General features: G+C 38.9%; 1 protein-coding gene across 1 annotated transcript in view; it reads right to left on the reverse strand.

The window, feature by feature from the left end:
- Itgav (integrin subunit alpha V) overlaps positions 1-26627 on the reverse strand; it is a 102190-nt gene that overhangs the window by 59287 nt on the left and 16276 nt on the right. The window contains exons 2-4 of the mRNA XM_048345128.1: positions 21026-21153; positions 3330-3421; positions 20-134 (exon numbers count right to left, since the gene is read on the reverse strand). Of these exons, the coding sequence (XP_048201085.1) occupies positions 20-134; positions 3330-3421; positions 21026-21153 (335 nt within the window). The remainder of the gene's footprint in view (positions 1-19; positions 135-3329; positions 3422-21025; positions 21154-26627) is intronic.

Raw genomic sequence — 26627 nt, forward strand, 5'->3', positions numbered from 1 at the left:
TACAACTTCCTATACATACTTGACCTGCACGGAGCATACTCAACAGTCTTGGTGCCATCTTGAAGGAAGCAAGTTCCAACAGGCTCTCTCTCCTGCTTCAGCTCAGTCCTCCAGTGGTACAATGGAGCACAGGCCTACAATCAAAAAAGTTCAATTCATAAAACATTTTCACTGGGCTGGGAATATGGCCTAGTGGCAAGAGTGCTTGCCTCCTACACATGAAGCTCTCAGTTTGATTCCCCAGCACCACATATGTGGAAAACGTCCAGAAGGGGCGCTGTGGCTCAGGTGGCAGAGTGCTAGCCTTGAGTGGGAAGAAGCCAGGGATGGTGCTCAGGCCCTGAGTCCAAGGCCCAGGACTGGCAAAAACAAAAAAACAAAAAAAATTTTCACTGTTTAGACCATTTCGAAGACCTCAAAGTCAGTGTGTGTGTGTGTGTGTGTGTGCGCGCGCGCACGCGCGCGCAATTGTGCATACAGATAGTGGGGCTTGAACTCTGAATTTCACATTCTCACTCGACTCTTGACTTTTTCCCTCAAGGCTCGTGTTCTACCACGACAGCCACATCTCCACCTCCGGCTCTTTACTAGTTTCTTAGAGATCAGAGACTCAGGAAGTTTTCCGCTGGGTCTGGGCTTCAGACCTTGACATTCTATCTCAACTTTCTGAGTAGTTAGGATTATAGACACGTGCCACTAGCAACTGATATGAAAATAAACACTTTTTAAGCACTAATAAAAATCTAACTTCTCAGGAATAAGGATTTTTAAAGTATGTTTCTCACACTCTCCTGAAGCTCATGTTTTTAGTCCATATACATAATTTCAAAATAGCAAAACTATTACTCTACTAGCATGTTTCTTGATGTTCTGTAACTAAGATGACAGTCACAGACTAAGTCAGCTTTTTTTTTTTTTTGGCCAGTCCTGGGCCTTGGACTCAGGGCCTGAGCACTGTCCCTGGCTTCTTCCCGCTCAAGGCTAGCACTCCGCCACTTGAGCCACAGCGCCGCTTCTGGCCGTTTTCTGTATATGTGGTGCTGGGGAATCGAACCTAGGGCCTCGTGTATCCGAGGCAGGCACTCTTGCCACTAGGCTATATCCCCAGCCCTAAGTCAGCTTTTGAACTAAATAACTTTCTTATACATGTAGGATGTAGGATACATCCCTAAAGTGACAAATACATCAATAAGAGAATAAAAGAATGAAGTGGTTATCTTATTTACTGTGAACTTATTGTTTTCAGAGTTCCAACTTAAATACTATATAGGAATGTTAAAATAACATATATTTCAGTGCCACAGAATTTCCTTAAAGTGTAAGAATTTAATTCTGTAACAGAAAGTTCAATGGATTGCTGTAAAAATTTTGGTAACGAAACAGTAACATATACATTGCAGACCTACATTAACAGTGGGTTTTATAGCCACTCTGACAAAACTGACAGTAGAAAGTCATTACTTCTCTATACATCCTTGATGATCCCAAGTGGGTGATTTTCTTATTTCTGTATCATGTATCTCTGCCTGGCATGCCCCCTTCTAAATCCTATTGTTATCTCCAACTGTAAAAGGTTAACAAATGGTCTAAAAGCCCTATGGAAACTTTACTTGAAAACAAAATTTTTCCTAATCACATAAATAAAAGGACAATACCAAATCCAAAGGAGGCAATTAAAATAGGGCAGGTCTCTAGGCGGAAATAAAATTAAACCTGAAATCTGAATGACAAGGAGCTAGCATATGATTTTTCCACCCAGAGGAAAGACCAACACTAAGGTACAAATTGGAAATGACTTGGCAGGAGGGAAAGATAAATAAAAAGACCATTATAACTGAAGAACATAAGATGGAGTGAAATGTTGCCAAGTGACAGCCTGTAACCTGAGTTTGGAGATGTTTATACACCAGGATGATATTTATTCTGGGAATTACTATTTATTTAGGGAACAAAAGAAAGCCACTAAACTGTTTTAACCAAGAGGGTTGAAATGCTTTGATTCCCTTTGTTAATTCAATGGAGAAGCGATTATAGCTGGAGCTTGAGAGGGGACAGAGAAGTAAGAAGAACAGTTGCAGTGACCCAGGTGAGTAATGGCAGGGGTTATGGCAGTACAGAAATAAGGCAAATGGAGATCAATTCATGTGTGGCACATATTTTAGAGTAGAGACAGATTAGGCAGGACTCACTGATGGATGGGGGGGAGAACCATAATCTCAGTAATCTGGAAAACAATTTATAAAGGAAGCATTTATGTGTTTTGTGTTCTTTGATGGAATATAAGAAGATTCCATTTTGCTCATTTCGTGTGTGTGTGTGTGTGTGTGTGTGTGTGTGTGTGTGTGTGTGTGAGACTAGGCTTTGAACTCTAGGCCTCAAGGCAGGCACCTTATCACCCAAGCCATATTCCCATATATCCTCTTATCTGAAAGAGTATACCAGTGGACTTCAGCCATTTGAAAATTAATTGTGACCTCCATCTTGCCTATCCACACCAGAATGGAACTGTCTGCAGGAGACTGCAAAGTGTGGAGATGGTTAGAATAGAAAACACACAAAAACCTCTTGAAGCCGGGTGCCAGTGACTCATGTCTGTAATCCTAGCTACTCAACAGACTGAGATCTGAGAATCTTATTGAGAGTCTTATTAACCACCAAAAACCTGGAAGTGGAGTTGTGGCTCAAGTAGTGGCTCAAGTTGTGGCTCAAGCCCCAGCCTTGAACAAAAAGCTCAGGGATAGTGCCGAGGCAAAGCAAAGACTAGCAAAAAAAAAAAGGAGCTTGAGAATAGGAGTAAGAAATACTGAAATACTGAAGCAGATGCGTACTCAAAGGCACAGAGTTCTTAAACAGGACTGGATAGAAACTGATGAAAACTACCAATTAGATCAGGAAAATGAACAGTGTGGGCATGGGGGTGAAAGACACAGAATCCTAATTCTAAAAAGGCAAGAGAAGATGGTACCCTCAGGTAGGTGGCCTTTGAGAGCTCTTACTTACATCTAGCATCTCTGATCATACTGAAATTTACCATCTGCTTGAAAACCTAAGAGTTCTGTGTCTGAAGCCAGTTATCCTAGCTACTCAGGAGACTATGCTCTAAGGATCATAGTTTGAAAGAAGTCCATGTGACTCTTATCCCCAATTACCTAAATGGAGCTGTGGCCTTGAGTTCAAGCCTCAGGACCAGTACACAGGCACATACACATACACACACACACACACACACACACACACACACACACACACACACACGAAAAAGAAAAAGAAAAAGACTTCTGTGTCTCTTCAAAAGTAAAATCACCTGCAAGGAAATACTCAAGACTTACCAAAATTTTATCCTGTTTTGACCTCACAGATGCTCCAAACCACTGATGGGACTTAAACTCCAATGGGTCATCTTTGGCGAAGTCTCTATTGCCTGAGGAAAAATATTGTGAAAGGTAAGGATCAAATACAATGTATAAGAGAGTATATTTCCAACCAAATTACAAATAGTACATCTTTAACTAATCCAGTGCTACACTGCGTGTGTATATAAAGGTGTGTGTGTACACACACACACACACACACTGCTTTCTCAACTAGTTAGGAAAATAAATACGTAATGACATGATGACTTATATCTCAGTTGCCATCAACAATATAAATTATCATGAAGCAGATGTAAAAATATACCTGCAAATGTTTTCTAATTACTAAATTGCTAAATAGTTAACTATTAGATAAATACTGTTTCCACATATCAAATTCCTTTAAGTTCTTTCTGGGACTTGAGGATATTTATGAAAACTAAACCATAGGAATACCTTATTATGTTACAGGTATTAAGCGACACAGCTAAGAAGACAACCACCAATGACTTAAAATACAAAAGTTAGAATCCAGAAGACATATTTGGCATACTACATTGAAACACTTATTTTTTATCCCTCCTCTATTGAGAAATTTATTTCTGATACCAGACACGAATGTGAGCTACTGTGAATAAATATCTATTTCCTCAGAAAAACATAGATTTAGCCAAGCTGAGAGTTAAAGGAAATATGTGTGATATATCTTGAGAAAGAAAAACTATTTTTAAAGTACTAAACTATTTTTAAATGCTTGCTTCTCTTATAATATGCTTATAACAATTGTTCTTGAAGTATGTGTTTTAATAACAATACTGGGAAAAATCAGTAGACACCTCAATTCTGAGTGGCAGCCATCATATCAATGTCATCAAAAGACTATTAGCTAAGTCAAGCCCCTGAACCACCCCTATTTCCAGGGAGTGTTCATGATTATTCAGAATGAAGAATTTAGACCAGTTAAAAGAAATGAAAATAATTAATGAGAATTTAATAATTTAAAGTATCATACACCAAATAAAGGGTCAACTATCATTCAGTGTATTATTATTTTAATTCTCTGATCCTGTGGAAAAAAATCTTAACTTGCAAAGGCATCTATTTAGAGTCTAAAACCCACTCCTTTTTAGTCAATCATTATAACGGGACCACTTTATACGCAGAGGGATGGGAAAAGGAGAAAATGGACTCACTGGTGTGTGTCTTTTGCCATGAAAACCAAAACTTCCAACAGGGTTGGAATTGCTTTAGGAGCCAATGTTCACAATGCTGTTCCAATGAGATAGAGCATACCAGTGTCCAAGCAGTGCACAGACTCACTTCCACTCTCCATCCTCTGACAGTTCAGTGAGGACCACAGAACCTTGCCCACACAGTAAGGGGAGCCATGGCAGCTGAAGTGGGTTTAATGAGTTAGTGCTTTCTTTAATGGATCTCTGTTTTCTGTGCCACCCATAGGGTTGTTAGAACAGACTGTGAACTAACAAACTATTCAACAAAATGAATACCAGAAAGCATAACTATGTTGGGGGATGGGGAGAAAGGGAACAGTAGGAGGGAGGAAGAGTAAGTAAATTCACTCATTGCATTCAATGGACATTATGCAAAATTGAACTATGTAAACTGAGGGCAGAGATAGGAAAGGGAATAATGGGAGAAAAATAGAAGAGGTAACATTAATCAAGAGGCATTGTACTTATAACCTGACTTATGGAATTGAACCTCTGGTACTACTACTTAGTAAATAATAATAATAGTAATAATAAACAGACTATAAGATATCACAGCCTCTGCCACACATTAGTAAGCCAGCCAAGTGAGCCACACTTGATAGTATAAGAACAAGAAATAATCTTTAAGTGGTTAAGAGAGAAGATGTGTTTATAGTTGTAGCATGTTGTTAATTAAAGCCCATCTTAGCACATATTGATGACATAATTATTTTGTATTGTATATTAATATACTATGATATGTAATTTTAATAGTTATATAATTTAGGATTATCTAGCAATCAATTATTCAATGACTATAAATTCTTTATTGTATATAATATAATTATAAATTGCATTATATATTACATATTATTAGGTAATTATCTACTCATTAGATAATCAATTATAAATTAATTATGGTGTATTTATAATAATTTAATACTATTTCGAAAAGGAACTGACCTACAACCACAAAGAAGCTTAGCCCTCAGAAGTAGATTTAGTTAATTTTGTTTTTCAAGAATTCTGACCAAAATATTCATCTTTTCAAGAAGTTTACTCTAGAGGAAGCATTCTTTACTAATCAGAATATTGTTTCCAGAGTTCCAGTTTTAAAGAAATTGATTCAACATGAGGCAGAAGTTTCCCTCAAAGGAAGTGTGAATAGAGGGGGTGGAGAAAGAAAGGAAGGCCTGCTCTCCAAACAGGCAGACAAGAAGCTCATTCACGACCTGGCTGGAACTGGCAGCAACTCTCCAACACATGAGTGAAGTAAATATTTTGAGTCACCACCCTGAAGTCACCATTCCGAGTGATGCCGGAACTCCCCAAACTGCTTGGACTGTGCTGTCACCGTGGAGAGGAAATAGGACATAGAAAACTGGAAAAATGCCAGGGCAGGAAGAAAGATTCTTCTGGTAACAGTCAGAGTTACAAGGACTTCTGTCCCTAATTATAAGACAAGAAGCTTTGAAAATAAGCTCTTATCACCCAAATAAAAAGGTAAAGGAAGCTTCTCAGACAATATATAAAAGAGAAGAGACTTCCCGATCCTACAGAAATTAACCTAACATTGTACATGACCACTTTCATAAATACAGGGGAAAATGTTGTTAGAGAAACATGGATGGAGATAAAAAATGTATACTCTGCCTTATCTGTGCTAATGATTGTCTAGGAAGCTCCGTCATTAATCAGCTCTTTATTTGGTTCTTTTGGGCATGGAGTGGCCTGAAATTGTATTATTCTTTCTTGAGAAAGGCACAAATACATTCTTTCTGTATTCTTAAGGTAAAATGAGCATTTGTGGAGTTGTGACACAGGATCATCTGCATGTAGTAAGGCTGTCTGTTTATCAACTTTCCTAATTATCAATCTTGGGAGTGCCATGCCTGTCACTGAGGTAAGGTCTTGCTATTAGTCCAGGCTGGCCTTGACCTCATAATCCTATGTCTCCCAAGTGTTGATATTACAGGCCTATACAACCATGTCCAACACTGCTTTTGTTTTTAATGAGACTGGTACCACCTATGCACTCACAGAACATGTCCAATGCCATTTTAACTAATGTAACTAGTCATTAACCAGAAAATCCACTGGTAGGGTTTCCTTTCTGAAGCAAAATGCTATTCAATTCTTAACTAGGTTACCTTATTTTCAAACGCAGCTGTATTTCTGAAGAGTACTGAACAAATGTGTATGATTTTCTGTGCCAGACTTTTGATCTTTTTTCAAGCACTATAATTGGTATGAATGGTTAGAAACAATAATATATTACGGTTTATATTTAACCCTTCTAGGACTGAACTGTATCTCCTATTAATTTCCCCCTGTGTCGTGATAAATGTTTGCCAGCCTTCAGTGCTGTGTTGGTCCAGATGTAGGTTTATATGCTCATTTTTAGCTTATTTCTCATACCTTGCAGCATGCTGTACTCATTCAGTCCTTAAGGGGTTTACTTTACAAACTGTGCGCCTGTAAGGTTTATTAGCAATAATATTGAAAATTGAGCAAGTTTATACCATAATTTTGTAGAAAAAAGAAATCTGCTCAGTTCCATATTTCATCCATGAAAAACCTGCAATACAGGCAGTTTCAAGAATAAATAAAAAGGAAATTTAAACCATTGTAAAAAAAAAAGAAACATGGATTGATTAGCAAATAAACTGCTGAAGACTTAAAATGTTAATGTCTATTTTGCCAGTTTTTCAAATTACTTATACGCATTATATCAGACTCACATGATGCAATGCTAAAGGACAGAGGCAAATAAGAAAACAGATTGTCACAGCTTCCGTTTCTGTGCCTTATTTGCAGTCGATGCTTCTATTTCCTCAGTATTTAAAAAGTCATTGTCGAACACCAGCATTCAATGTGCTAGACAAGTACAGCCATCTTTATATTTAAAACAAAGTTGCCTTGTCACCAAAGGCTAAAGCTTTTGTTTCTTCTTTCCTGCCTACAGAACGTCCTTTGGAGCAACAAGATTATGTCATTTTTCAAAGGCCAAAATGAAGAATAATATCAAAGCACTACAACATCAACAGTACCTTTTGTTCAGAAATTAAAATGTGGATTAAGTCGTTTGCTTTCCATTCATTACAGGAAAATGCTTTCCAATCCATTACAGGAAAATGATTAGGTCTTTAGGGGAAAAAGTTGCTTAAAAAAAACTTGGATGTCACTCCATATAAATCCTTTCATAAAACACCTAGAAGACTCCATAAATAGCTTTTTATCTCAAATACTTCAGCTCAATTGTACTTCCTAAAGAAAATTGGGTTGTAAGAAAAAAAAATCTCCCAGAAAAATTCATCGATGTGCAACCTGACAGGTCAGGTGAAGTCTTGTTGATGATTCATTACATAAGTAAGTTGTAGGTAATTCCTATGTCTACCTGCTAGAAAATATAGCAGTAAAAAAGATAAGCAAAATCCTAGAATAAATAATTACATATAAAGAGCTTGTCACAAATATTATAAAAGAAGTTTGGGAAAAGATGATGAAGCAGTAGTCAGACAAGCTATAATATTGTGAACTTGTAACCTAAAGAATGTAATACTTACAATATGATTTGGTGTAAACCAACTGAACAACTCATGGGAGGAGGGGGAAAAGGGGAGGGGGAGGGGAGAAATGAGGAAGGAGATAGCAAATTGTACAAGAAATGTACCCACTGCCTTACATATGAAACTATAACCCCTCTGTATATCACTTTGACAATAAATAATTATTCAGAAAAAATACTAAAGAAAAAATACTGCTGTGAAATAATGTAGCTCATTGACTCAAAGCTGCCAATATTTGAATGTCAACATCTCTGAAATCTGAATATGTATTATAATCAATCGCTACATATATATACACTTAGTGCTGTTTTAGTATCAATGACAACTTGACATTTCAATTAACTGACAAAGGTGCCAGGAAAAGTCAGTAGTAGAGTCTTGCCGCAAATTGTACTGGGTCACCTAGACATCTTTATGCAAAAAGATTAATTGGAGCTCTACTTCAACCATACAAAAAAAAATCCAAAATAGAATTCACATTCTTAAGTGTCAGGGCTAAAACTATAAAACTCTTAGAAGAAAACAGAATAACTCTGCATGAACTTGGGTTAAACACTGAAGAATCCAAGAGAAGAATCAAATAGAGATTCTTCAAAAAAAATGCAATGGGGGCTGGGGGTATAGCCTAGTGGCAAGAGTGCCTGCCTCGGATACACGAGGCCCTAGGTTCGATTCCCCAGCACCACATATACAGAAAACGGCCAGAATCGGCGCTGTGGCTCAAGTGGCAGAGTGCTAGCCTTGAGCGGGAAGAAGCCAGGGACAGTGCTCAGGCCCTGAGTCCAAGGCCCAGGACTGGCCAAAAAAAAAAAAAAAAAATGCAATGGTCAGTGAACATAAGAACTGATTCTCTACATTGGTCAACAGACAAAGACCAATCAGAGCCATTATGGCAATGACCTCATACTCTCTATGTAGTAGAGCAGCAGTCTGAGTGAAAAAGTTAAGGAAGACTACAAGGGTCTGAGTTCAAGCCCCATTATAGGGAGGGAGGGAGGGAGGGAGGGAGGGAGGGAGGGAAATTTATTAAGATGTGCACAATTAGTAACAGTAAGATACTATAATTAATGGAAGGATGATTTTCTTTATAAACTTCCAAAGTTGTCAGAGATGGGAGGGGTACTAAAATTTAAACCTAGGCCTTGCACTTGTTATACAAGTGCTCTATCACTTGCTCTATCACTTCTATCCCTTTTGGAGAGGGTCTCGTGTTCATGCCCAGGCCAGCCTGGACCAGGATCGGCTTATTTACACTTTCCATATAGCAGGGATAACAGGTACTTATCTGGGATGACAGATATGTATGATTATGCCCAGCTTTTATTAGTTGAGATAGAATCTCACAAACTTTTTGTTGCCAGGACTGACCTCACACTTCAGTTCTCCCAATCTCCACCTCCTGAGTAGCTAGCATTATAGGCATAAGCTACCATATTCAACTCAAAGTGTTTTCAAATATTCTGAAAGCGTTTAAAATGGCAAGAGAGAAACCATGCAACCTATGTTTCTTTGGGTCTTCACTCTTGTTATTTTAAATGCTTTCAGATGGTAACTAGAATGTGCCTATAAATTTTCAAGTAAATGTATATATTTATAAGCTGATAGTAAAAGTAAAATAAAAAATACACTGGGACATGTATACAGGTCTTTAGATATTTACACAGTGAGACCAAAGGAGGATGTTCATAGGAGGGGATCACAAAGGCTCAATTGCTATGTGCATATGATCATATAAAATAATGTTTTTCTAAATGAACTCTAAGAAATAAATTTTTGTTGTCTTTTCATTTTGTCTTGTTTGTTAGCTTGTTTGTCTTTAAAAGAGTAAGAAAAAGTGGGGCAATGAGTGAACAAATACAGCAGTGGTATTCACAGAACACTATGGAAAATGAACTATAAAACTTTTGGTTGGGAGGGGGGAAACTGGGAAAGAGTAAGAGAAGGGGTGACATGCTTCAAAAAGAAATGCACTCATTACCTGACTTATGTAACTGTTTAACCCCTATGTACACCTCTACAATCATATATTATACACATACACACACACACACACATATTGTACTGGGGATCGAACTCAATACGTTGCACTTGCTAGGCAAGTACTTTCTCACTAAGCCACATCTCAGCCCATATAAAATATATTTTAAAAAATAAGTAAATAAAATGACAAGAAACAAAGGTCCCTAAACCCAAGCATCTGTAGCGACAAGTTCCTGCAGATATATTTTTATAAAAACCCATATGTAATTCTATGTACCTACTTAAATTAGGTTATGTAATTTGATATGTATGTTCTAAAAATCATAACCTGTAGATATGAATGTTAATTTCCACAGAACTGTCTAGAAAGATCTCTTTACATTAAGAAAGCACTATTGTCTAAAAATAAAGTCAGAAAACTACATCAGGACTGCGCTCATTTCACTAGGAGTAGTATGATGTGCTTACTGCACACGCAGTATCACCACAGTGAACAGAGAATCCCAGCCCTCCCTCTTTGCCAAAAGCAAGCCCATAATTCCACTAGAAAGCAGCACAAAGAACACAGGCCTTCTGAGAACGGCTCTGCGTATCAATGCTGGCTTGTTCCTTTGACTGATGAGAAGGAAATGGTCCTGAAAGCCCCAACCCTGTAAAACAAAAACCCTTTACTAATGATGAAAATGTAAAAAAAAAAAAAAAAAAAAAAAAAAAAAAAAAAAACCTTTACTGAAGACTTAAAAAAAAAAATCCAATGTTAGGTTTTAGAAGAACAGCATGAGTCAGGGAACCTGTGCAAGGAAAGGAGATGCTGAAAGTGTTCAAAGGCTAAGTCAACAATGGCTGTTAATTAGTAATAAAGGTACTGAGCTAAGTGATTTCTAAGGGACTTACTAGGTCTCCATTGTATAATTCTAAACTGGATGATAATATGGTTATATCAGGGGGAAAAAATCATTAAAAAAAAAATACGCTTGGTATACCAGGCAGGTAGCTCAGGCCTGTAATACTAGCTACTCAAGAGGTTGAGATCTGAGAATTGAGGTTTGAAATCAGCTAGAGAGACTTCAATGGCCAATTAACTGGCAAAAAGGCAAAAGTGGTAGACACCAGCTTTGAACAAAAAAGTTTAAGGGGGTCTGGAATATGGCCTAGTGGCAAGAGTGCTTCCCTCGCATACATGAAGCCCTGGGTTCAATTCCTCACCACCACATATACAGAAAACAGCCAGAAGTGGCGCTGTGGCTCAAGTGACAGAGTGCTAGCCTTGAGCAAAAACAAGCCACAGACAGTGCTCAGGCCCTGAGTCCACGCCTCAGGACTGGCAAAAAAAAAAAAAAAAGTTTAAGGGACAGTACCCAGACTCTCAGTTCAAGCCCAAGTACTAGCTAGCACACCACACTCAAACACACACACATACATACAGAAACATAACCAAAAAAATCCCTAATATAAATTTATATTCTACTAACCAGGGAAGACAAACTACTTTCCCTTTTACTGTTAACCTTCTAATTACAAGATTGCTGCAATTAGAGAAATATCTGACATGTCTCAGTAGAAAGAGGAAGCGCTCCTTGCAGGGTCCTTTGCATGCCTTTTGTATGGCAATGATAAGGAATCTGCTAGAAGTATTATATTCTCTATGAATATCAGACTCATAGCAGGCAGAAAACACTCTACAGTATTTTTTTTCTTGAGCAAAGGAAGCACTATAGTCAAGGTGGCCCCCATAAGCTATGCCGGGGTCTCTCTGAGAGGAAGTTGAAATGTTGCAGAGAAATGTTTGGGATAGATAACTCCACACTATTTGGGGTATTGTTTTTAATGTCAGTACTGGATCTTGAACTCATGTCCTGAGCATTATTGCTTAGCTTTTTACTCAGAGTTGCGCTCTACCACTTTAGCCACAGCTCTACTCCCAGCTTCTTGCTGGTTTATTGGCAATAAAAGGCTCTTGGATTCATCTTTTCAGGCTGGCTTTCAACTGTGATCCTCAGGTCTCAGCCTCCTACATAGCTAGAATGACAGGGGTGAGCCACCATCCCCCAGTGCTTGTGTTTTTAAAGGACATATTTCCCAAGCATTCAGGTAAATCAGTATTTCCAGGCAAAGAAATGTATTATTCATCAATGGAGATCAGTAGCCTGTTTGAAAAGGATATTTCTGAGAAATCTTGGCAATGATCTGTCAAGTACAGCTACTTCCTTGATAAAGGAGAACTAACAGCGAGGAGAAAAGAGGAAAAGATTTTCCCAAGTGTCACACTAACAGATTAAAATGTAAACCATAACACTGTTCATTTAGAATCTCTAAAATTACTGTCTTTTTCCTCCTTTCCCAGAATTATCCACCTACCCAATTTTAATAAAGGCCTACTACAAAGCACCTTCCTTGTATAATGCTTCCTGTTTATTAAGTGCATACATAGAGTGACATTGACCAAGATACACTGTACTCATAAACTGATATACTGAATTGAAATCTCTTTGTACAACTACCTACTTCACAGACATGACATTTGTTCATCTGCCTGACAGCTCACAGGCAGATATTATGCTTATTTGAGAAATAGGAAAATGAAGACTGGCAAAGTTAAGTCATGGGCTCACAGTCATACACAGCAAGTATCGGTTCCTCAATCTGAATCAGCTATCTTCTACATCTAGTTTCCATTCCCAATAACCACAGCTGCCTATAGCCAAAGAATAAAGAGAAGAAATGATGCCTGCTTATAGAAGCACTGTTTTGCCTATGAACCACTTTCAGTATAATCAGGATCAGGGTCAATTTAAATTTATATGCAAGTACACTGTAGGCAATAGAGAAATATCCTCACCCTGAAACATACAAGTCCTGCTTCCAACATATTCATGGGAATGAATGTTTGTGATACTACATGGCAAAAAGAAAAAAGACTTTGCAGGTGTGATGGGATGCTATTCAGAAATGTCTAAGCAGACTCAAGAAGAAAAAGAAGAATTAGTGTTAGAACAAAGGAGTGTGAGAAAGACTCAGGTTGCCATAGCTGACTTTTAAGACAGACGAAGGGGCCACAATCCAAGGCCTGTTGACAACATCTAGAAGCTGGAATGAGGCAGAGTATAAATTCTTTTCCCCACTACAGCTTCCTGAAAAAACACAGCAATGCTGACACTGAAGACAGACGAAGGGGCCACAATCCAAGGCGTGCTGGCAACATCTAGAAGCTGGAATGAGACAGAATATAGATTCTTTTCCCCACTACATCCTCCTGAAGAAACACAGCAATGCTGACACTGTCTAAAGCCCAGTGAGACACACTTTGGATCTTTGACTCTGAATGTGATTAATATGTGCTATTCTGAGACTCTGTGGGCATGCTGGGTATAAAACAAGAGCTTTCTATAACACAGAGCTTATGACATCACCAATCGGAAACTAATACAGGCATGAACAGCCCATAGAGAAGACAGAATGCCCTACTCTGCAATATAAATAGAAAGACCCTCTGTATGATTTTACTGTTCACATAGCAAGCCCATACTCCTGGAAACATAGAGACTATTAATCACTAGGCTCAAATATGAACTAATTCTTTGCTTTAGTTCCACTTCTCCATATCCACATTAGGGTAAATTGTGAGCTGCTCTTTCTATCAGTCACTTTCATCTTAAAAATAAATGAATCACACCCCTCAAAATTACCTTTATCATTCCAATTCATTCCACAGTAGTTTATAAAGTTCTTATGATTCTGTCAACTTAGGAAAAAAAACAGTTTTCGGCCACTAGGTAGACCATAGCTAAAATCTACAAATCATGAGGTTTCACAGTTGGAAGACTTTTAAATTCTAAAAGCATAACTACTATTTCAAAAGCAAGTTGTGGTATTACAACCACTGCAAAACATGTAAAATAAGAAACCAGGCTTTTAAAAAGTTCCTAATTGTGGCTTTGCTAGATAATATATTAAAAATAATCAGAGAAACAGAAAAGCACAGAAGACAAGCAAGAGAAAAGAGGTTAAAATGAGATTAATATTTCAAAGCTAAGTTTCACTAATCCAAGGGATAACAAACTGTAAACTGAGATGTTTCCTTTCTTAATGTTCATTAAACCCATAAATATTATCCAAAAACTAAGCAAGGTATGCACTGATGTCTCACGCCTATAATCCTAGCTATTCAGGAGTCTGAGATCTGAGAATCACAGTTTGAAGACAGCAGGGCAACGAAGTCCCTGAGACTCTTAACTCCAATTAATGAGCAAAAAGAACAGAAATGAAAATGTAGCTCTCAAGTGGTAAAGCACCAATCTAGAGCAAAAAGCTAACAGAAAGTTTCTTGGCCTAAGGTTCAAGCCCAGTATCAGTGTATATGCATGCATGCACACATATACACACACACAAGCAGCAAGCAAGATTGTAGTGTTCAACTAAACTTTTTACAAAGTTAAAACTTGTCATCTCAGAAGCCCTCTTTACCATAATTGTTTAAAAGGTATATCTTCAATATTTTGAATTTATCCATATAATATTCATTATTTTATGAAGCTTGTATAGTTTTATAATGAGTAGGAAAATAATGGCCAGGTACACATGAAGTCTGAAATTCTAGCTATTCGAGAAGCAAAGATCAGGGGCCAGTTCTGCAGCAAAGTTCACAAGTTTCCATCTCAACCAACAGCTAGGTCTGATAACATATACTTGCCATCCCATGAGTCAGAGAAATGCAAATAAGAGGATTAAAATCTTGCCAGCATAAAGCAAGAATATATATCTCAAAGATTATACACACCAAAAGGGCTGGCTCTACCCACCCAACAATTGCAAGGTCTTGAGTTCAAACATAAGTACTGTCAAAAGAAAAAAAATACTAGGAAAATTAACAGTGTTCATTTCTACAGAGGACTGGTGGTTCAATACCTGCAATCCTACCCACTTAGTAGGTAAAGATTGGGAGGATGCTGGATCAAAAATAGTCCAGAAATAAATAAACAAAAACAAAAACGGGAGACCTCCCATCTCAATGGCAAAGTGGCAAATTCCTATTATCCCAGCCATGTGAGAGGCTGAGGTTGACCAGATGAAGGTCCCAGGCAAAAGTTTGAGAACAACATCTTAACAGAGAAAGTTAGGTGCAGTGGTAGGAAGTAGAAATTGGAGGACTGTGGTCCTGGTTGGCCAGAGAAAAGACTCTGTATGAAAATTAATGAGAAAAAAAGCTGGTTGCATGGTTCAAACAGTTGAGTCCCTCTCTAACAAGTGTGAGACCCTGAGTTCAATCCCCGTGTCACCACAAAGAAGAGCATAACGTCCATATTCTGGAAAACTGAAACAGGTTTTGTCAGTGAGGAGGTCAAGTGGGGGAAGGGGACAGATGAATGGAAAGAGAAATGGGGAAATAGGAGGGGGCAAGTACAATATAAGGTTCAATGTACGTATGAGAAAATAGAACCAGGTAATTTGAGGGGATAGGAAGGTTTTGGAGACATGGAGGAGGTGACACTGACGCCCTGTACTCATAAACTGACACACTGATTTAAAACGCTATAATTCCTTGATGATAGTAAATAAAAAGAAATAGTGTTATACAGCCATAAAACCAAATTCAGGCTTTCTTTCTCAGCCATCAGTGCGCGTTTTAATGCACTTGACAAGCCACCATAAAATGGTTTGCTAATACATTATATGGTGGCCAGTATCCAGGCACAGCTTGGTAAATAATAAAATTAGTCCAGGAATTATTGATTAGCCTAGCAGATAAATGGTAGATTTGTAAAGGATTTTTTTCTATTACCCTGTTGTCTAACCAGCTGAAAAAGATACCTTTCTTCTTGTGTTCTTTTTCTTCTTTTGAAAGACTTAAGTTCTTAGTTCCTTAAACAAAAATACCTCACTTTTTCTTTCTTTTTAACAAATCAAGCACTTGCATGCTACACAAACATGCTACCACTGAGCAACACTAACAGGGCTATAGTCTTTCACTTCTTAGTTGATAAGAAAAAGGGCACAGACTAGTCAATCACATACTGACAAAGAAGTGCAGCATGTCCATTCTGCCAAGGGGCAGAATGGGTCAATGTCATGCTAGTGGTACAGTTCCTTACTCAGCAACAACCTTCAGTTTCCACTGCTGTTAGCTTCTCTTTGTTCTTGCCACTTTTTCCAGTGTGTGTGTGTGTGTGTGTGTGACAGAGAGACAGAGAGACAGACAGAGAGAGAGAGAGAGAGAGAGAGAGAGAGAGAGAGAGAGAGAGAGAGAGAGTGTATGTCCTGGAGCTATAACTCAGGGCCTGGATGTTGTCCCTGAGTAGTTCCACTGCTCCTAATAAAGAACCCAACATTTACATGTAATAAATACATATATGAATCCTACCATATGTTAGACATTTCTCTACACACCAGCATGTGATGACAAGCAGAAATAAACTTCTCCCCTGCCTTTTGGAGAGCATAAATTTCCTTTGGAGAACATACAGTTATATCAGGAAAACAACCAAAAGCTCATTACAAAATAAATCCATGTAAATTTTAATTTACAGAAGAGAAAGTATAGATCTCAAGACTACACAGATTAGCTAAAGCACACCTGTAATCCCAGCTACTCAGGAGGTAGAAAGAAGAAGTTTCAAGGATCAAGGCCAGCTGGTACAAAAACTTAGCAAGAACTCACCTTAATCAATAAGATGGAGTTGGTAGTTTATGCCTGTGATTCTACCTATATTACTTTCTTATTATAAAAACAATTCTTGAGCCATTCATTCATTCATTCATTCATTCATTCATTCATATAATCAGTTTGGTAGGTACCAACAAAACCCAGGCACCAGGCATTATCCTAAACCCCAGGGCTTCCATGATAAATAATATAGATTGGGGATGGTGTCTCTATCCTTACATCCTAACTGAGAGAAAGCCTACTTGTTTTATTCAATAAAATAAGTAAGGAAATGGTCAAGTGGTAGAGTGCTAGGCTTGAGCTAAAGAGCTCAGGGACAGAGCCCCGGCCTAGAGTTCAAGCCCCAAGACTGACAAAATAAAGAAAGAAATGTATTTCTGACTGGGAATGTGGCATAACGGTAGAGTGCTTGCCTAGCATGAATGAAGCCCTGGGTTCGATTCCTCAACACCACAGAAACAGAAAAAGCCAGAAGTGGCACTCTGGCTTAAGAGGTAGAGTGCTGGGGGCTGGGGATATAGCCTAGTGGCAAGAGTGCCTGCCTCGGATACACGAGGCCCTAGGTTCGATTCCCTAGCACCACATATACAGAAAATGGCCAGAAGTGGCGCTGTGGCTCAAGTGGCAGAGTGCTAGCCTTGAGCGGGAAGAAGCCAGGGACAGTGCTCAGGCCCTGAGTCCAAGGCCCAGGACTGGCCAAAAAAAAAAAAAAAAAAAAAAAAAAAGAGGTAGAGTGCTAGCCTTGAGCAAAAAGAAGCCAGGGGCAGTGCTCAGGCTCTGAGTTCAAGTTCCAAGACTGGCAAATAATAATAATTATTATTATTAATAACCAAATAAAGTAAGATATAGCAATGTGTACTTCAGGGAAAAATAAAGCAGAGAAAAGGAAGTACAAGATAGAGAAGGAAAAGGACACAATGGACACAGGGAAAGAATGTCCTAGGCACAAAAAACAGGTCCGGCAAGGCTGGGATTGAAACACTAAAAGGATGCAGAGTCAGAGTTGGGGTAGGAGAATAACACCTCATCATCCCTATTTCATGGTGGTATCTTAGCCATTCCCAGAGCCCCCTGTGCTAACGCCCACCTTCCGTTAATATGGGCCTAGAGGAAGGAAACTAGAGGTCTAGGTGGGTGATAGGGGTGGGGGTTGCCCTTCAAGGGAATATTGGGAACCCAGTCTCTTCCTCTCTCTCTATGTCTGTCTCGCTCACACTCTCACTCTCTATTTCCTGCACTCTAAGTGGTGACAACTTAACTCCATCAGCCTTTGCCAGCCCTTGGGCCTCAATAGAGGCCTGAAGTGAAAGGGCCAAGCAACCTTGGAAAGAACTTTCTGAAAACAAGACCCAAAGTAAAATTGATCTCCTTTCTGGGCTGATGATCTCAGGCTTGGTGTCCCAGAAACTGAGAGCTGACTAACATCCTGCTCTTCCCTTCCAGCCACTTGGGCTGGACACTACCCTCTAACTTGGCACCTGGCTTTCCCCACCTAGTCAGTCCTCTGTCACTGGGCCCCTCAGAACCAATTCCTTCAAGACTAGGGGCCAGTTTTATCTAGTGCTAGTATACTACAAATTGCAGAGTATTTGCACAATTCTTAGTGAACAAGCTATGTATGTTTTCCATCTCATTTCAAGGAATGCCACTCACCCAACCCGGGGTTCTGAAATCTGGGGCCTCATGGGGACAATGTGGCATGGAACAGGACAAGGGTAAGCTAGTAGTAAGGTGAAAAAAAAAAAAAGATTTTCACTCACTCACAAATTCGTATCAACATGATTCTGGTTTCTGTCCTTAGCACTGAAAGGTTACTGTACCCTTACTTGAGATTCATTTTAAACAATAGAAAACACTCATACAGTTGGAAAGCAAGTCACAAAAAGAATACCTATGCCTCCCAAAAACCTTTCCAATTACTATTAAAAGAAGGAAAATCAGTATTACAGATGCTATCTGCCTTTCACGATGATTGAAATTTTTGCTATCATGTAAAAAAAAGCTACATGCTAGAAAAATAAACAAAATTGGGCTGTGGATATGGCCTAGTGACAAAAGTGCCTGCCTCATATACATGAGGCCCTGGGTTCGATTCCCCAGCACCACATATACAGAAAATGGCCAGAAGTGGCGCTGTGGCTCAAGTGGCAGACTGCTAGCCTTGAGCAAAAAAAAAGAAGCCAGGGACAGTGCTCAGGCCCTGAGTCCAAGCCCCAGGACTGGCCAAAAAGAAAAACAAAAACAAAATTGATCCAAAGCCAAATTTCCAAAATAATTTAAAAGATCGACAATATATTACCTCTCATGAACAAAAATCTATAGTATTAAATGCAGACATATATCTGAACAAACTGAACTATATTTTATTATTATTTATATTTTACTATTGATATTTTGTTGAAGGACAAATGTTATGACCCATAATATTCTGAATGACCTACATATCATATAGTGAATAACAGGCATTTCTCCATTTGTGTAAAAAGTGAGCCTGTTTACAAACTCAGGATTTTCCAAGTATTAATGATGTATGAGGGGGAAAAAAAACACAGGACCTAATATAAGTAGCTTAAAATGGGGAGAAAAGCCTATAAAAACCAGTGACCTAGTTCTAATTAACAGCTGGGACTACAGTCATCATAGCCTTCCCCCCAGGTCAAATAGAACAGTTCACTGGGTGATTTTTATTCACTGATACTACAGTTCCCAGAAATGATACATTTTACAGCTAGCAGGAAATAATGGCAGGAGAAAGGGGATTCTTTTTATTAAGGCTTATCTGAAAGCACTCGGTGAAAGCTAAGAAAATAGAATCATTAAAAAAAAACTATTAGAAGAAATATTACATTATTTCTTTGATGGTCCTCTACACTTCCACAAATAAATATATGCATATATATATATATACAGCAATCTAAGTATGTGTAAAGTTGTGCAATTTCACTGGTATAAATATAAAACATACATTTTTCATCATCCTTAAAAGCTATTTTTCTCTTATAATCTTGATTTCATTGATATAAATACATCTCTGGGAATAAAATGACCCAGTTATCAGAAACATGTCATGTAATTTTCCCAATAAAATTTTTTTTTTTTTTTTTTGCCAGTCCTGGGCCTTGGACTCAGGGCCTAAGCACTGTCCCTGGCTTCTTCCCGCTCAAGGCTAGCACTCTGCCACTTGAGCCACAGCGCCGCTTCTGGCCGTTTTCTGCATATGTGGTGCTGGGGAATCGAACCTAGGGCCTTGTGTATCCGAGGCAGGCACTCTTGCCACTAGGCTATATCCCCAGCCCCCCCAATAAATTTTTAATAAAGGGCTTTTGTTAAGTCTTCTAAACCTATTAGAATACAAAAGATTTCTCAACCGGTTTTGGTAGTACAACCCATGGCCTAGCTGTATTCGTCATTACTGAGTTGTTCTACAGTAGTCAGTGAGCCATGCTTCAATTTAGCTGACAGAAACGCAACAAAAGCTTTCCTGTGCCTATCAACTTCCTCTAGAACAAATCCAAAAATATCCTAATAGATTTTCCCCAGAATTGTACATGCTGACATTATCAGTTCAAACTGGAAGATATCTAAAACAACAGAAATGTAAAATATTTTTAATGCTTTTATATGACCAAGGCTGCAGGAACAATCACATAAACCACTACATTTTTTGTGCTTGTTGGTCCCAGGACTTGAACTCTGGGACTAGCACTAGCTTAGCACTCTCTCTCAGCTTGTTTGTTTGCTCATAACTGGTACTCTACCACATAAGTCATAAGTCATGCTTCCAATCCAGCATTTTTCTAGTCACAGTCTCTTCTACCTAAGCTAACTTTCTTTCTTTTCTTTTCTTTTCTTTTTTTTTTTTTTTTTTTTGGCCAGTCGTGGGGCTTGAACTCAGGCAGTGTCCCTAAGCTTCTTTTCTCAAGGCTAGCACTCTACCACTTGAGCCACTTTGCCACTTTAGTTTTTTCTGTTTATATGGTACTGAGGAATCAAACCCAGGGATTCATGCATGCTAGGCAAGTGCTCTACCACTAAGCCACATTCCCAGCCCAACCTGGACTAACATTGAACCAAAATCCTCAGATCTCAGCCTCTTGAACAGAGAGAATTTCAGACATGAGCTAATAACCAGCTCAAAAACCTTTTATATAACTTTCTTGATAAATGTGATTATATTCATTACTTTACTGAACTTAACTTTTTAATCAAATTATGTGAGTTAAGAAACAGAAGCAAAGCTAAAACACGTACCTGTTGAATCAAATTCAATGGGCTGGCAGCGGCGGCTGTAAGACCAATCACATTTGAGCACTTGGCCTCCCTCCACAATCCCTGGCTGGGTAGTGTTGGCTTTCGGAGCTCCCACCAGGAGAAACATTCTGTCAAAATACATAAAAGGACAATATTTTAAATGAGACAAAATTTAAGCAATATCTTAATACTCATGAGAAGCAATCACTGTCTTGATATTATCCACAAATACATTTAAAAGCCACTTACTACTCATAATTCTCAAAATTCACTCAGATATACATATGCATGCATTATGTAGAATTCTTTGTTGATCTTGATAACATCATAAAACAAGTTGTTACATTCACTTAAAAATCTTTGCTGGATATATCCCACAAGGCCTAATATCCAAAAATGTACAAGGAACTCAAAACATTAATATACCCCAAAACTATAATAAACCAAACAGTAAATGGGCAAACGAGCTGAAGAGAGACTTGTCAGAACATGAAGAATGGCAAATAAACACATGAGGAAATGCTGAACATCCCTGAGATTGTGTCACACCCCAGTTAGATTGGCCAACATCAAGAATTTGAACAACAAATACTGGCAGGGAGGTGGGGGGAAAGGAGCCCTACTGTACTGTTGGTGGGAATGAAAACTAATACAACCACTCTGGAAAGTAGTTTGGAAGGTCCTCAAGAAAACTAAACATAGAAATTCCCAATGATCCAGTCATACCACTTTTGGGCATCTAGCCAGAACATTATAAGACAAGATATATAGTAAAGACACTTGCACATCTGTGTTCATTGCTGCATTATTCACAGTAGCTAAATTATGGAAAGAGCCTAGATGCCTGATAAAAGATGAGTGGATAAAATATGTGGTGCTTATACACAATGGAATTTTTTATTCATCCATTACAAAGAATAAGATTATATGATTTGCTGGGAAAGCAGATAGACCTAGAACGAATAATAGTTAGTGAGGTAAGACAAACTCAGAGAGAAAAACCACACGTTTCTCTCATATGTGAGCTAGATACCAAATACAACTGGCCATGATAACCTATACAGGACTCTAGGCATTCCCAAACAGACTAAAGGAGGATACCCTTAGAGGAGGAACCCAAAGGTGTAACACCTCTGAACATTTAAAATACTGTTTATCAAAATGAATTCTAGGAAATAGAAACATGAGTTCTGCTGGTGGTAGTGGTGGTGCTTTCGTTGTTGCTGTTTTGTCTTTTTAGGAGGTAGCAAAGAGGATTGCACAAAGGGAAGGAAGAAGGGTGAATAAATGCATTCATGGCATTCAGTATACACCATGTAGAAAAGGAACTATGTAATTCATGGGCAGAGACAAAAGGGCGAAACTGGGAAAAGGAAAGGAAGGGGTAACATTGTCCAAAAAAAAAAAAAATGTTCTCAGGACTTGACTTATGAAACGATAACCCCTCTTAATAATAACAATAAAATTATATTTACAAACACTTGCTGGTTTCTGTGCAGCCGTGTCTCTCATTGTAACCATAGCTACTCAGGACACTAAGATATGAGGATCAAGATTTGAAGTCAGGCAAAAAAATCCAATAGACTCTTATCCCTAATTACCTAGTAAAATGCCAGACTGGGAGTATGACTCCAGGATAGAACTCAGCCATGAATGAAAAAGCCAATGGAAAGAGTAAGGCCCGGAGTTCAAGTCCTAGTACCAGCAGACAGACAGACAGACACATGCACGCATGTGCGCACACACACACACACACACACACAATTTTCTAGCAACCATGTGTAGTAGTATACACTTATCATCTCAATGCTAAAGGTCTAAGGCAGACGGATCTCAAATTTTAGACAAGGCTGGGAAAAATAGTGAGATCTGGTCTCCAGAAAGCACACACAGACACAAAAGCATATGCCTAGTATTCAGGAAGCTGAGATTAAAGGATCTCAGATGCCAGAAAAGGCTGAGACTCCATCTCCAATTAATCAGAAAGATGCCAGGCTATAAGTATATTTCATAAAGTTGAATGGCAGCCATGACACATGACACAGGCCCTGAGTTAAAATCCCAATACTACAAATCTCTCTCTATCTATCTATCTATCTCTCTCTCTCTCTCTTGTTCAAGCACACTCATAAAACACATGTGGGCTAGTGAACTAGTCAGGGAAGTTGGATTCTGGCTTTTGTTGACTTTTTATGCATTTTATTTAAAGGGCATTGTGTGAAGTTTTGATATGTGTATGCTTTATGTATTGCTTAAATCAGGGCAAACATATCTTATCTCCTTAAAAAATGTACGCTTTCTTTATGATGAAAGCATACCAAGTCCATTCTCACTGAAGTGTACAGTATATTACCAGTACAACAGCTATAGCTACAGCTACCTGGTGTGCCACAGAGGGCCAGAACTTCTTAACTTCTTTCCCCTCACCATACCTAGGTGTTCTGATCTGCATCTTCTGTTCTGAATCCTAAGCAAAACAAGTGATTCTAAATAAATTATTATAACCTGTGGTCATTCTAAATATAATTGTTTTCCATTAGTGGAGGGAGGGGGGTAGAGATGCTGGGCACTGGTGGTTCATGCCTATAGTCCTAACTACTCAGAAAGCTGAGATCTGAGGATCATGATTCAAAGCCAGCGCCAGCAAGAAAGTCCATGAGACTCCTATCTCCAATTAACTACCAGAATACCAGAAGTGGTGCTGTGGCTCAAGGTGGTAAAACATTAGCTTTAAGTGAAAAAGCTCAAAGAAAGCACCCAGGCCCCAAGCCCCAGGACTGAAAAAGAATTTCTAGGATTGTTGTACTTTAATTTTTTTACGTTAGACTAATAAATTGGGTATTTTGTTTGTTTTGTCAGTCCTCAGGCTTGAACTTGAGGCTTGAGCACTGTCCCTGAGCTATTTTGCTTCGAGCCACAGCACCACTTCTGATTTTTGGTAGTTAGTTAGTGATAAGAGCTTCATGGCTTTTCCTGACTGGACTGGCTTTGAACTGTGATCCTAAGATCTCAGCCTCCTAAGTAGCTAGATTACAGGCCTGAACTGCTAGCACCTGGATAACCTAATAAATTGTTCCACACAACATTAACCTAGTGAATTTTCAATAAAAGAATAGGCCCACTATTCCTTATCAAAGTAAAAGAAATTGAAGACAAAATAGTGAGGAGTCAAAGTCTATACATACAAAGAAGTATTTATCCGTAATTCCTCTCTATTCATTCAAATAAAGATGCGGATTGAACATCTATCTCTGCTGTCTGCACCAGGCACCGGGCTAGACCAGCTTCAGGGGCTCTCTTTCCCCTGGAGGGAAGAAAGTAGCCAACAAAGCATGAAGGAACCAATTAACTGACTCAAAGAGATTATTTGGTAATAGGAAGGGAAAACTGTTTAACTAATGGAGAGTTATCTCCAAGGAATGGAGGGAAGAAAGTTCCTTAATTCTTTATGTATATGTGCATCCCTTTTTTTTTTTTTTTTGCCATTCCTGGGGCTTGGACTCAGGGCCTGAGCACTGTCTCTGGCTTCTTTTTGCTCAAGGCTAGCACTCTGCCACTTGAGCCACAGCGCCACTTCTGGCTGTTTTCTGTATATGTAGTACTGGGGAATCGAACCCAGGGCTTCATGTATATGAGGCAAGCACTCTTGCCACTAGGCCATATTGCCAGCCTATGAGCATCCATGGATGTGTACATGTGTTCGGTTGTTTGGTTGGGTTTGGTAGTACGAAGGTTTGAACTCAGGGCTCTGCCTAAGGACAACTGCCCTGACCTTGCTCTGCAGCCACTCCACCACCAGAGCCACATCCTCACCCCAGAGATATATTAGCAGAATGATCTTCTACAAATGAGGAAGAGAGACTTCTTTCTCATAAAGTTTTGGAGGGCAATTATCTCCAAGGAACTCACAGTAAATTGGGAAGAGCAGAATTAGAAGAGGGTTTATGGGGGCAGAAAAGGTGGACTTGACAGAGTGGGATGACCAGGAGAAGGGGAGCACACAGGATAAGGCAAAGAGATACTGAGCAGCAGAGAATTTCCTCTCAGGAGTTAAGAAAAGAGGTGTGGTGGAGTAGAGAGAGCCATCTAGGAGTAGTATAAAATAACAGTGCAGAAGCTTGGAGAAAATTAAACAGACTTTTCACACCTGTAAAAACCTCAGATTTTTAGTTACACTTTCAAACACTTTCGGGAAACTAAAAGGAAGAGAAAAATGAAACACGTAAAGCAAAGGAAAAAAAAAAAAACTTGCAGCAGCCCAGTAGTAATCCTGACCTGCAGGAAGAAGGTGGGTAGATCTGAAAAAAAATCAGGAAAATGAGCAAAAAGAGTTGGCAGCTTTGCTGGTAAAAGACAAGGAACCCTGGAGAAGGAAGCTCAGATTGTGTTTTTTAGTGCATGGACAGAAGATGCCAGAAAGTAGGGAACTGAAGGCAAATTCGGTATTTACTGAGTACCAGAGTTCTGTCTTCAGTGTGTTAGTTTGAGATGTCTGTTAGACACCTAATTGGCCCTCTGGAGCCAAGAGGAGAGGTTGAGGTTTTGCTGGTGCCAGTGGCTTATACATGTAATCCTACTTACTCAGGAGGCTGAGATCTGAGGATCATGGTTCAAAGCCAGCCTACGCAGGAAAGGTCATGAGTTTCTTATCTCCAAATTAACCACCAAAAATCCAGACGTTGAGGTCTGGCTCAAGTGTCAGGATGTCAGCTTTGATTTAAAAAGCTAAGAAGCAGTGGCCAGGCCCTGAGTTTAAACCTGGAGTAATATCAGAGACAAGAGAACCAAAGAGTAAGCCCTGAGGGACAGTACCTCAGGGGCAATAAGATGAAGAATTTAGAAAAAGAATGTAGAGAAAGAGGCCCACAGACTTTCCTCTTAAGAAATGGATTGAGATATAGAAGAAGAAAAACAGCACACAGGGAGACAAAGACAGCATGAAACCAATGCCATGTCATGACCATTTCATCTCATTAAGCACTGTCACTTAAATTCTTCTCACAAAAGAAACATTTACAATTGCTATAATGAACAAACCCAACCATTAAGACAAAATGCATTCATTTTAACTTTTAAATCAAATTCAGCTTCATTTATTGTGTCATAACCGCCAAATGTCTTCTCAACTAGACAAAAACTGGCTATGTGGATTGCTATGTAATAAGCATCCTGCTTTCTGGCAATTATCTTGAAACCCACAAATCCAAAATTAAAATTAAAATTCGCAACCAAGACACGCCCTATTTAATAAAGCTTTATGCAGTCATACTTGGCATCAGTAAATCATCAACCCTGGCTCTCTCCCATCAAACCAAAATGATTCTGGGTAAGAAGTAACTTAATGTTCATTCAGCAAAAGTCTTTTGTAAGAAAATTTAAATACAAGCTCAGTGTCAGTGACTCACTGCTGTACTCCTAGTTGCTCAAGAGGCTGAGCTCTGAGAATCACAGGTCAAAGCCAGCCCAGTCAGGAAACTTTGTGGGACAGCTTCAATTAACCAACAATAAGCCAAAAGAAGAGCTATGGCTCAAATGGAAGAGTGCCAGCCTTGGGTGATAAAAGTGAAGGGAGAATGCCAGGTGCTGAGCTGATGCCCCCCCC

The sequence above is a fragment of the Perognathus longimembris genome, chromosome 4 (assembly GCF_023159225.1).
Source record: "Perognathus longimembris pacificus isolate PPM17 chromosome 4, ASM2315922v1, whole genome shotgun sequence".
Classification (NCBI taxonomy): Eukaryota; Metazoa; Chordata; class Mammalia; order Rodentia; family Heteromyidae; genus Perognathus; species Perognathus longimembris.